A 13,056-nucleotide genomic window follows, 5' to 3' on the forward strand; every position below is an offset into this window, starting at 1 on the left:
TGTTCCCTAATCCATCTTAGCTTCCTAGACTGCTTCTTTATGGCTCGTCCTCTTTTCTTTGTTTTTTTTTTTTTTTTTTTTTTTTTTCTGGTTATGTTTCTTTTTTCATTCAGATTAGCATACAGAATAATAAGTTTCATGTCATCTTCATATATTTGTTCCATTGCTCTCATTCACTTGCCTCCCTCATGGCTCACTGTCCTCTCAGTGTCCCCTCTCCTGACCAGATATTTCCACTTTTGTTTGTTTGTTTGTTTTTTGTTTTTTTTTTGAGACAGGGTTTCTCTGTGTAGCCCTGGCTGTCCTGGAACTCACTTTGTAGACCAGGCTGGCCTCGAACTCAGAAATCTACCTGCCTCTGCCTTCTGAGTGCTGGGATTAAAGGCGTGCACCACCACACCCGGCTCCATTTTCTTCTAGTTAGTTCATAAGTCTCTCTCTTTCTTTTTCTCTTCCTCTTTTTGGTTTTTGGAGACAGGATTTTTCTGTCTATGCCTGGCTATCCTAGAACTTGGTCTATGGACCAGCCTGACCTTGAACTCACAGAGATCTACCTGTCTTCCTGTGTTCTTCCCTCTCATAAGGTCTCTTCCCTCATAATTCCCTTACTTGGTTCATGATCTACAAATATACATTAACATGTATCTATTACATAATAGATTTATATACAGTGTCTATAAATCTAGGTTTTACATAGGAGAACACGGTATGTGGTCTTTATTTTTTTGAATCTGGCTTATTTTGTTTGTGACCTTGCATTTTTTCCTGCAAATGTTATGATTTCGTTTTTTTTTTTATAGCTGTATAGAATTTCATTGTATATATGAACCTTGTTTGTCCATTCACTGATGGAAACCTAGGCTGATTGCATTTCTTGGTTGTTGTGAATAGTGTGACTTTAAACACGGATGTGCAAGTATATCTGTGGTATGCTGGCTTACAGTTTTTCAGATGCATCCCCAGGTGTGGTATGGTATAATGTAGCTGGATTGTATGGTAATTCTCTTCTCTGTCGCTATCCTTCTCTCTGTCTCTTTTCTCTCCCTCCCTTATTTCTTCCCACCCTTTTCATCTGTCTGTCTGTCATGAAACCTCTATACCAATAGTGGCTATAACATTTAACCCTCCCCGAGTCCGTACCAGCATTTGTTATTGGCTTTCTTGGTAGCCATTCTGTTCTGGCTGGAGCGAGATAGAACTGAAAGGTGTCTTCCTTTCCTTTCTTTTTCTTTTTCTCTTTCTCTTTCTTTTTCTTTTTCTTTCTTCTTTTTCTTTGAGACAGGGTCTCTCTACATACCTCTGGCTGTCTTGGTACTCTGTATAGACCAGGCTAGCCTTAAACTCACAGAGATCCACCTGTCTCTGCCTCCCAAGAGCTGGGATGAAAGGCATACACCACCATACTCAGTAAAGTGTTCCCTTTTAATATGTAGTGACGTTTTATGTCTTCTGACTAGTTTTGGTTTGAAATCTACTTTATTAGACATCAGAATGACTCTACCAGCCTTGTGTGGTTTCTGACTGATGGAGTTTTCCATCTCTTGACTTTTCCTAGAAACTACAACAGAACTTTGGAATAAGTCTGTGTTTCTTTATTGGTGAATCAAAACCCATTTTATATTTAAAGCTATTATAGTGGGATATTTATTAATTCCTATGATTTTGTTGGTTTGTGGTTGGTTGGGTGGCTGTTTGTTCTTGCTTCCTTATCTTCAGTTCGCTGGTTTACAGTGTTGGGTATGATGGGTTTTTCCTTGAACTTCTGCATTTAGTCATTTCTCTCCTAAAATTAATTCTTTCCTGTGCTCTTGTAGTTGAGACTGCTTTTCTTCTTCCTTTGTGTATAGTATTCATTTAATATCTTCTGTGTGCCTGCGTGATGGTCACACACTGCCTCAGTTTGTACTTTTCTTGAGATGCTATTATTTTTCTTCAATTTTATTTATTTATATTCAGTTTTAGAAGATACCTTTTCTGGATATAACATCCTTGAGTGTCAGTTATTTCAGTCCCTAAAATACATCTTTCCATGTTCCCTTGGCTTTGAACAGCACTAATGAGAGACTGATATTGTTCTGATGTTTTTGCTTTTATAGGTGAGTTGCTGTTTTTCCTTTACTGTTTTGAATATTGTTTCTTTGCTTTGTATTTTTTTCATGTGTGTATATACTCATGCTTTGCATGTGTGTGGGGTGTGCATTTGGAAGCCAGGAAGATGCTCACTGAGGCAGAATGTCTCAGTTCAACCCAGAGCTTGCCCGTGCGGTTTGTCTTGCTAGCCAGCTAGCTCTGAGGGTCTCCTCTTTCTACCTTATGAGACTGAAATTACGGTCACTGCCACACCCAGGAGCATTTAAGTGGGTTTCTGTAGATCTGAACTCCTCTGGTTCTTAGACTTGTGTGCCAAGCCCTTTAATATGTGAGCCGTTTCCTCAGCCCCTGCATTGTATGTTTGACTTCATGACTACAACATGTTATACAGAGCTTTTTCTCTGAACATGTCTATGTTACAAATGCCTCTTGCTTCAAACAGAATACCTATTTCTTTGAAAAGGTTTGAGAAATTTTCTGCTGTAGTTTCATTGAGTAGTTTATACTTTTAGAGTTCATAGTATCTGTGTCTTTTGTCCTATGGATTGTTTTTTGAGACAGGGTCTTACTTCACTATGTATCTCTGGCCCTCCTGAAACTCACTGTAGAGCAGGCTGGCTTCATATTCACAGAGATCCACTTGCCTCTGCCTCCTTAGTGCTGGGACTAAAGGTTTAGCCCACCTTGTCTGGTTATTCCAGAAGTCTTAGATGCTGTGGAAATGCTCATTTATTTTTTTCCTCACTAGTAATTGAATGCAATATTTGACTCACTTGTCCTCCATCCTGGATACTCTTTCTTCTGCTTAGTCAAGTCTATTGGCGATGCTCTCCACTTGACTTAAAACAGTAGTTATTTTGTTGTATGTGTGTCTGCCTGCGATGCTCTGAAACTGTGATGGTCTCCAGCTGTGTGGATGCTGGGACCTCAACCCAGTGCTCTGAAGGAGCAGTAAGTGCCCCTAACTCCCCAGCCATCTCCCCAGCACTTCTACTTGGAGTTTTGTCCATTGAACTTTTCAATTCCTTCTTCCTTTTTCCTTCTTCCCTCTCTTTCTTCTTCCCTTCTTCCTTCCCTCACTTTTCTTCCTTTCCCTCTCTCCCTCCTTCTCCTCCTCCTCCTCCTCCCCCCTCCTCCTCTCCCTCCTTCTCCTCCTCCTCTTCCTCCCCCCTCCTCCTCTTCCTCCTTCTCCTCCTCCTCCTCCTCCTCCTCCTTCTTTTTTTGGTTTTTCGAGACAGGGTTTCTCTGTATAGCCCTGGCTGTCCTGGAACTCACTTTGTAGACCAGGCTGGCCTTAAACTCAGAAATCCGCCTGCCTCTGCCTTCCGAGTGCTGGGATTAAAGGTGTGCACCACCATGCCCGGCTTCTCCCTTGCTTCTTATTTTTTCCTTTGCTCCCTCTCTTCCTTTCAAAAAAAAAAATCTCAATTTCCTTTCTGAAATTTTCTTCTATGTCTGTATGCCATGTTAGATCATAAGTCATTTTTACCAGAAAATATTTGAAAGCTTCATGCACATTTTACTTACCTTGGTGTTTTTAAGTTCCATAGTTGAGGATTATGGTCTTTGAGAGGAGTTGTGTTGTCCTGACTGTGCATTGCTTGCATTTCATTGTTGGGACTTATGTGTGTGTTGGTCTGGCGAGCTCTTCAGGATTGTGGAGATGGATCTTCTTACTTAGCAGCCCAGTCTTGAAAGTGTGCACTCGGGAGGAAACACACTGCTATAGCAGCAAGAATATCAAACTGTATTAGATGGAAATGCACAAAGTCAATGACAGCTCATTAATATATAGTCACCAATAACCATATAACTGAAAGTGCCGTTCTGCTGTAGAATGTGGTATGAAGTTAAACACTCTTTAAAGAAGGTGTAGAAAGAGGAAATGGGTGAGAGAAAAGGAGACTGGAGAAGGGGAGGAAAGTGGGGGGCAAAGTTAAATAGATGAAAAGAAGAAGAAACGAAGTAAGAAGGGGCTAGAGAGATGGCTCAGCAGTTAAGAGTCCTGACTGCTCTTCCAGAGGTCCTGAGTTCATTCCCAGCAACCACATGGTGGCTCACAACCATCTGTAATGGGCATTCGATGCCCTCTTCTGGTGTGTCTGAAGACAGTGGCACTGTACTCATACACATAAAATGAATAAATTAAAAAAAGAAATAGAAATAGAAAAAATTGGGGGGAAGGGGAGAGACAAGAGCTGGAAATTAAGAAAGCATCACTAAACAGAAAAGTTCAAGAGCAAAATTTAATAAATGTAGGATGGGGAATAAAAGCATAAAAATATAAGAGCATTAAATCAGTAAGATAAACTCAAGACATAAAGAGGGGGAAAGAAGGAATCATTGGGGAAAAGAGTGAAAACAAAGCTGAGCCCTGCTGGTGGAGATTTTAATCCCAGCTCTTCCCAGGAGGCCAGCCTGCTCTACAGTCTACAGAATGAGTTCACCTTAGTTAGAGCTGCACAACGAGATCTTAAGAAAAGAAACTAGGGAAAAGGTTTTCCCTAAATGAAAAAAAAAATGGGTAAACAAAATTAGATAAATGTTTGAAGAGAAATAACAAGTAAAAACATTTAAAAATATCTAACTACAATACCTTCTACCCACTCCACCCCCCACACCTCCAAAAAAAATTCTTTATTAGGGTGACAGAGACAGAAGGATTTTGGTGAGTTTGAGTCCAGCCTGGTCTACATAGTGAGTTTTAGGACATCTAGGCCTACATAGAGAGACTCTATCTCAAAAAGCAAAACAAAACAAGGAAAATCCTGGATAATAGGGCTGAAGGTACTTGTTCCCCAAGCTTGGTGACCTGAATCTGCTCCCCAGAGGATGTGGTAGAAAGAGAGTACTAACTTGAAAAGAATTGTCCTCTGATCTTCATGCCTGTGCATGTACACATGCACACAAGTAATACAAATGAGAAATTTAAAGTCCCTTTAAACATGTAGGGGAGAAAAGTCACACCTAAACACAGAACAGCATAAATACAGAGCGAGAAGAAAAGATGAGCTGTTGCGGCAGCTTCTTTCTGGATCCTTGCTTGAACAATGCTTGTGGAGTCAGGAGGAGGGTTGGTTGGACTGTGAACTGTTGGTGTGTCTTTCCTTTGGTTTATGTTGTTACAGAGTCTGTATTGCTATCTTCCAGAGCGCTCTTCACAACCATTTTCTTTCTTTGCATGCCAGGGTTTGTTAGATACACTTAGCTTTGCATTCTGTGGGCTGCACAGAGTTTTGCATCCTCTTTAGCCTGCCTATATTGTATCTTCTTGAGTGGCTGCTTATCTAAGGAGTGCCTCCCGAGTGGGTTGGAAGTGTGGAAATCATATCAGCACTGAGATTGGTATAGGCAAAAGACCTGCCTTGGTATTCTCAAGGCCTCCTGTATATTACTCACCTACTGGAGAGATGCCTTTTTGTCTATCGCTACACCCCAGGAACTTCAGAGTTCTTGGGCTTAACAGTAATGAATTTAGGTAGGTGATTGTAAAGTTTGATCTGCTTACTGGCCTAAGGCTCAGAGCTATTAAACTCCAGCATAGCTTTTGTTGATGAGATCTGTTCCCAACCACTGAGCATGGATGGGTTGTCTTTCCTTAAACATGATCCAATCTAAGCCAGTCTCATGTTGCCTGTACCCTTTGGCCAGAGTCCAGCCCTGCTGCTGTCCACGACTGCTTTTAAGAGGCTTCCCTGACTAAAGATTTGTGGCAGGTCATATTGAGGCTTCCTATCTTGTAGATGTTCCATACCTCAGGCCCCCACTGTAGTTCTGTCTTTTGTTTTTTAAATTTTTATTTATTTTTATGTGTATGGGTGTGTAGCTGCATGTAAATTTGTGTCTGGTACCTTTGGATGTCAGAAGAGCATCAGATTCCCAGACATTTGCAGCTGCCATGTGGGTGTTGAGGATTGAACCAGGTCCTTAGGAGGAACATCAGTGCTCTTAACCACTGAGCCACCTCTCCAGACTCAGTTTTTAACAATAGATTCCCCCTGACCTCCAAAATGGTGCCTGGCCATTGCATTCTAAGCCATATGGTATAACACAAGTGAGATTTGTCTCTACTATAGATCTGTCTACTGGAGTAATCACTGCCTCATGGAAATCTGAAACTGGATTTGAGGCTTGTAAGGACTGGGACTTATCCTAGGGGTAGACCTGCCTTGCTTTTATCTGGCTTGCATTTTGAAGTGGCTGCTGAGTTTCTTCTGTGGGCTGAGGACCTGTGTAGCTAATGTGCTCAGCTTGATGTGTGCGTGGTGCCTTTGTTCTTGCTCTTCTCCAGTATGCTTTCACTTGCCTGTTAGATTTTCAAAGCTTTTCCCTCTATCTGTTTTGGCAGTCTGATTTTCCTTATTCTGATGGTCTCCTTTACTGGCTTCCACGAGGCAGCCATACTACCATCTGCTTATGCTCTTACTATGCAGTTACTGTGTGCATTTCCAAATCTTTTTTCTGTTTTTAAATGATTTCTTTATTTTTATTTTATATGCATTGGTATTTGCTTGTATATATGTCTGTGTGAGGACATCAGATCCCCACAAGCTGGTATTACAGATAGTTGTGAGCTGCACTACAGATAGAGTGATTACTGGAAATTGAACTCAGGTCCTTTTGAAGAGCAACCAATGCTTGTAACTGCTGAGCTATCTCTCCAGCCTTGTAAATCTTACCTCTTAAGATTGTGTATTATTCAGGCCACAGAAATTCTGTACCACCCTGACTCAGTACTCTACCATTGTGTCTGGTTAGTCTTATCTGATACTATATTTGCATATTTCTTTCATTTTTTAAAAAAGATTTATTTATTATATGTGAGTACACTGTAGCTGTCTTCAGACACCCCAGAAGAGGGCACCAGCTCTCAGATTCCATTACAGATAGTTGTGAGCCACCATGTGGTTGCTGGGATTTGAACTCAGGACCTTCAGAAGACCAGTCAGTTCTCTTAACTGCTGAGCCATCTCTCCAGCCTACTTTTTTCATTCTTGATTAGTTGATGGGGTTTTATCTTCCAAGTCATTCTTCTTTAATAGTAGAGAATGGCTAATTGGTTCTTAACTGGCTCAGGTTTCTAGCCACTTTTCCCCTTTGTCTGACAGTTGAGTTTGGAGGATTTCTCAGGAGCTGATCTTTGTATCGAGTGTCTGTCATCTCTCATATGGAGTTTAAGGCTCAGTTACCATTGCTGGAATTTAGGTAGTGGTCTTTATTAAGCTTTTGGTGGATAGTATTAGGTATCTGTCCCTATGCTGAAGAGTATGATGATAGTTTGATTCTTTTGCTGTTAAGATACTTTTGGAAATGTTCTAAACTGGCGTTGGTCTTGTCTCCCTGTAGGCCTCTCTGTGTTACTGTGGTGAGCCTGTGCAGAGCAGATGTAGGTTTTAATAAATGATCACACACTTTGTCACCAGGAGAGAGTTGAAATCACATACAATGTGGTTTGACTTCAAATTGATTAGCCCATTTTATAAATGTCAGCAAATTGTCTTGTGATAGACTTTTTGAATAGAGTCCTAATGTTACATGCAACGTAAACTGTGTCTAGCTTAGGTTTATAACAAATGTTCTGAAATGTTTTATTTAGAGGGAGAAATCACTTGTGGTTTCCTGTCATGGTTTTGTTATTTATCATGAGTCTCAGTGGTGGCTAGTCTCTCTTCTCTGTGGCTCTTGGTTGATGGGAGGATTTGTGTTTTTAAGTGTCTCCTTGCATACTTGATCAAACTAATCGTAAAACTCTGTGAAGCGTGAGGGGGCTATTTCAGATTCTCAGATCTCTCAGCCATGTGTTCTGGTGTCAGGCAGAGATCACACTCCATGAACAAACAGGCAGGAAAAACCAGAAGGTTGGATAAGGAAGCCATTCATAATTAAGGTTTTCCCAGAAGAGATACTCAACTTGTGTGGGCAGATTTTTGCTGTAGGATAGTTTGGGATTTTATTTTATTTTTGTTGCTTGGAAAGCTGTATCTCAGGATAAAGAGAAACTTTACCTGTAATCTGAGGAGAAAGTACTGTGCTGCCAGGAGATGCTCCGCGCTTTCTGCGCTTATGTGTCTCCTCTCTTCACAAGGCTGTAACTGGTAGCCAGACTGCAAAACACCTTCGACAGTTTTATACTGTAGTATAATTTTGGTCTTCTCTGATAGTTACTGGTACTCCTTACCCTTTAACCTTCTGTTGTGAAGACAACAAAAGGGAGCTTCGTTTCATTTATGGATCTCACTGGACTCAAAGTTGAAAGCATGCTTATTTTCCCTCTACCTGGCTCCGTGTGCTATGGGTGCTTTGCTTTCTGCCTGTGACACTGTACAGAACATATCTGTTTACTTGCAGATATTTAAAGTGTTGCTTGTGGCCTGTGCTCTGCTTTATTCTACGAGGAGTTTACTTGTCGTTTGATTCTGTTTTCAGCATTGCAGCTTTGACCAGTAAGAGAAGTTTAGTTCTTATGCCGGAAAGTTCTGCAGAAGAAATCACTGTTTGCCCTGGTGAGTGCCCCATAGCTTGACTGAATTCTGATATTACTCATCGGCCTTTTTATTCCTGTTAAGTTTCTGACTATTGAAACTCTTCTGAGACGAGTTATTTATGATTTATGTGTGTATGTGTTTATCATTACACTCACGCTCATACACTTGTTTCTAGTGGACACAGGTTCTGATTATCAACCTTATTTTCTGCTTAGGAGTGATTTGGTTTTGAAATTAATATGACTCTTTGCTTGCTTGTCTACTATGTGATCTGAAGAAGCAACAAAAAGTAAAGACTAATCCTTACTTCACAGTGAATTCAGACCCAAGGGGACTTGTGAAATGTTTATGTATTTTCAAAACATTGGGCTTTTCTCAGGTCATCTTCATTATTAAGCATTTCCCTTTACTAGTCAGTTTTGATATGAGTTATTATGAGTTTGGGAACTGAGTTTTTATGCAGTTCTGTGATTGGGATAGTTTTGTTGTTTTGTTTTGGTTTGGTTTTGGTTTTTTGAGACAAGGTTTCTCTGTGTAGTCCTGGCTGTCCTGGAACTCACTCTGTAGACCAGGCTGGCCTCGAACTCAGAAATCCGCCTGCCTCTGCCTCCCAAGTGGTGGGATAAAAGGCGTGTGCCACCATGCCCAGCGATAGTTTTAGTCATAGACAAGACCTGGTTAAATGCTTTAGTTTGTAATTATAAAGATGGAAGTGTATACCTTGATTAGGCATAAGGCATACTAATTGAGAGTTTCATTTGGATGGACTTCTGTCTATAGAACAATGCAAAATGAACTAAGAGAGCCACTGTATAAGGGAACCCTTTGATGAGTCATTGTATAATTTGAAGAATTATTTTGCTAAATGAACCACTTTTATTCTCTTAGATATTTGTTTTAGTTTATCTTTCTTTTGTTTTTAAAAGAAGATCCCATGTATTCATCAAGAATGCCATTCCTGTGAGGTTAAAGGAAATACTGATACTTAACCTCACTGGAAGATAAGTGCTGTACAATGCTACCTCAAGTCATAGTTGGGTTTCATTTAGAACATATATAGCCTGTCAGAGTATTCATAGTTTTCCTATTTTAATTTTTTTCCACAAAAGCTAAAATTTAGTTAACATGTACTCTAGGAAGAATCCTATAAATACTTTAAAACACTTGGCAGCCTGTCAAAAAAGGTTTTTATTGTTTTAAGAATATAAGTAATGTTGGTTTTTTTTTTTTTTTTTTTTTATAGGAGAGGGAGAGGGAGAGGGAGAGGGAGACGGAGAGGGAGAGAGAGAGACACACAGACATAGATATAGAAAGAAAGGAGATGGAGAGAGAAAGGAGAGATGATACAGCATGAGCTTTTCACACTTTATTTTTTTTAAGATTTATTTATTTATTATATGTAAGTACACTGTAGCTGTCTTCAGACTCTCCAGAAGAGGGCGTCAGATCTCGTTGTGGGTGGTTGTGAGCCACCATGTGGTTGCTGGGATTTGAACTCTGGACCTTCGGAAGAGCAGTCGGGTGCTCTTACCCACTGAGCCATCTCACCAGCCCCGTAATGTTGGTTTTTAATCAAAGTGGTTTCTTAATACATTTGAGGTATATTTGGATTATTGCCTAATGATACCTACTAAAAGACTCCATTACCAATGCACTCTGATTTTGGCAAGGGCACTTTAGAATGTGGTGCTGTCTTTGTAAAAAGAAAACGTTGTCCCCTTCTTTGTGTAGAACTGATGAGTTTTGCCATCCTTCTGGGAAGTCAATCTACCTGCTTGAGATGATGGCATATGATGTCATTGTGGCATCTTTCAGGAAAAACCCGCAAAGACAATGATCATGAAAGTCTTAGTGAATAGATTTTAATTTTTACATGCACTGTGTAAGGGGTGTGGGATAGGAGATAAAACTAAAAAGGGGGCCATGGAAGGGCAAAAGGATTTTCTAAGGAAAAACAAGGTAATAGAATACCCACGACCTGAAAGGCAAAGAGGACTACCCGGGGAAGGAAGGGTGTGAGTAGGGGAGGAGGGGGATAGGAAGGGAGTGAGGGAGGAGAGTCATAAAAATAGGTATGTATGAAATGTGACCATGAAAGTCATTGTTTTGTATGCTAATTAAAAAGTAAAAGAAAGTCCTAGGCTCTGGAGACACCGCTTGCAGTACTTATCTACTCTTCCAGAGAACCCAGGTTTGAATCCCAGCATCCACATGGAAGGGGTTTCGGTCAGCTGAGCATTGAATTTAGTCTGTAAGCTAATGATAGGAAGTCATGATCATAAACATTACCTAACCTTAGTTAGGAAGGGCTCACTTTTCCCTCTCATTAGCTAGCACTGTTTGTTCATATACAGGGTGTTCTGCTTGCAGTTCCCATGGAGGCCAGAGGAGGGCATTTGATCCCCTGGAACTGTTCACAAATAGTTGTGACATGGATGCTGGGAATTAAATCCAGGTTCTCAAGATGAGCAACCAGTGCTCCTAATTACCAAGCCATCTCTACATCCTCAGCATTTATTTTGACTCACAGTTTCTGGGGCTTTAGTCAGTAGTTGCTTCTTTCCCTGCACTCCAGCAGGACATAGTCCTGGTGGGCACGTGTGGCAGAGATGCTCCTTTCCCTCATGCTGTACAGAGCAGTGAAGATAAATAACAGAGAGATTTGAACACGATACTTCCCTAAGGACATAAGATTAGTGGCCAATGGTTTTCAGTCAGGCTTCACATCTTCCCTTTATCACCTGATAAAGCCATCATTGTGAATCTCCAATAGATTACCCCATTCATTGGAGCAGAGCCTTCATGGTCTAATTATCTGTGGAAATGCTGTCACAGACACACTCACCTGTGCCTTTGAATCTCTAGGATTCTTAATTCAGTCAAATTGACAATCAAGGTTAACTGTCACAGCATGCTACCAGTATTGTTTCTGAGGCACCAAGGCTCTTAAGTGCTTTCATAGTTAGACCTTCATCTGAAACCGTGAGAGCCCTCTCTAGTGTTCTGATGTAAAGGCGCTTTTTATTTCTTCATTCTTAATGACCAAATGCCTCCCACTTCCTGTCACCATCACTGGTAGTATGATGTCATCCTCCATTCAGATGGGATGTAGGCACTGAGTTTATAACATTTCTTTACCAGATTTGTTGTCATTTAAAATTTAATTATTATTCGCTTGTTATATTGATAAGTGCCTAGAACTTCTGGTTAGCAAACTTAAAAAACTTTTTTTATTAAATCACCAAACTTTTTTTCTTTAAGATTAGTAAATATTTTAGGCTCTTTAGGCTAGATATTTTGTAAAAACTACTCATCTCTGTTTTACGACAAAAGTAGCCATGGACAGTACATAGATGAGTGCGTATGGCTTTGTTCCAATAAGGCCTTATTTACAGAACCAGGCAGCTAGCCGGATCGGGCGCAGACCCTATCAATAGTTTGCTGCTCACTGTAGGTTTGAGTTAGCAGTAGGCACTACAATGCCTGGGACTTGTTATTCCATTAATATTTGTTGAACTAATAGACAGTACTTAATGTATTAAAGAATGGTATGTCTTTTTTAAAATTTTTGTTTGTTTATTGTTTTTCTCTTTTAGATCTATTTTATATATGTGAGTACAATGTAGCTGTCTTCATACACACTAGAAGAGGGCATCAGATCCCATTACAGATGGTTGTGAGCCACCATGTGGTTGCTGGGAATTGAATTCAGGATCTCTGGAAGAACAGTCAGTGCTCTTAACCTCTGAGCCATCTCTCTAGCCCCATAGCATATCTTTGTAATGAATGCTTATTCTTAATTTTTTGCCCTACTTTATGTTTTTTCCTATTTATCCCTTTAACTTTAGAGCTAATATAGGTAATTTTTGGTTTCTGTCAAAATCAGTAGATTTTGAAACTAGGACTACCATGAAATAAACCAAGTAGATGAGCTGGTAGATAGATAAACTGTGATATATTCACTCAATAGAGTAGTACCAGAAAAAAGGGATGGATCATTGATACATCTGACAGCATGGCTGCCTCTTAGTGACATGGTACTAAGTAGTAGATGGCACTAAAGACTATATACTGTATGAGTTTTACATTTTTAAAAGACAAGTTGTACAGCCTTGTCCCAGGTTTGAACTTGAATTCTGTTTCAACCTCCTGAATAGCTAGAATTACATTATGTGCTTTTATATCTGGCTGTTTCCATTTAGATTATATTCTAGGAAAGACAAAATGGCAAGAGCATACAGTAGGTTTGTATAATTGACTTCAAAGGGCACAGGAGGATTTTAATGGGATGTTGGAAACATATTTTCTGTATTGGATGGTAGTTCCATAGTATAAATTAGTCAAAAGTCATCAAATTACAAGCTAAAAAAATGGTGAATTCTGTTATAAGTAAATTATGTCACAGTAAAGCTTCAAGAGGAAACAAACTAGGTCTGTATTGTCAGTGAGGTATTATCATACTCTAAACTTTAGAGTGCAA

At 40.0% G+C, this 13,056-nt stretch overlaps 1 protein-coding gene across 4 annotated transcripts in view; it reads left to right on the top strand.

Moving 5' to 3' along the window:
• Uimc1 (ubiquitin interaction motif containing 1) overlaps window positions 1-13,056 on the top strand; it is a 69,472-nt gene that overhangs the window by 30,557 nt on the left and 25,859 nt on the right. For all 4 annotated transcript variants that reach the window (XM_021180058.2, XM_021180059.3, XM_085831058.1 and 1 more), the window contains one exon: window positions 8,518-8,594. In XM_021180058.2, the coding sequence (XP_021035717.1) occupies window positions 8,518-8,594 (77 nt within the window). The remainder of the gene's footprint in view (window positions 1-8,517; window positions 8,595-13,056) is intronic.

The sequence above is a fragment of the Mus caroli genome, unplaced genomic scaffold (genome assembly GCF_978045245.1).
Source record: "Mus caroli unplaced genomic scaffold, Mus_caroli_1 scaffold_15, whole genome shotgun sequence".
Taxonomy (NCBI): domain Eukaryota; kingdom Metazoa; phylum Chordata; class Mammalia; order Rodentia; family Muridae; genus Mus; species Mus caroli.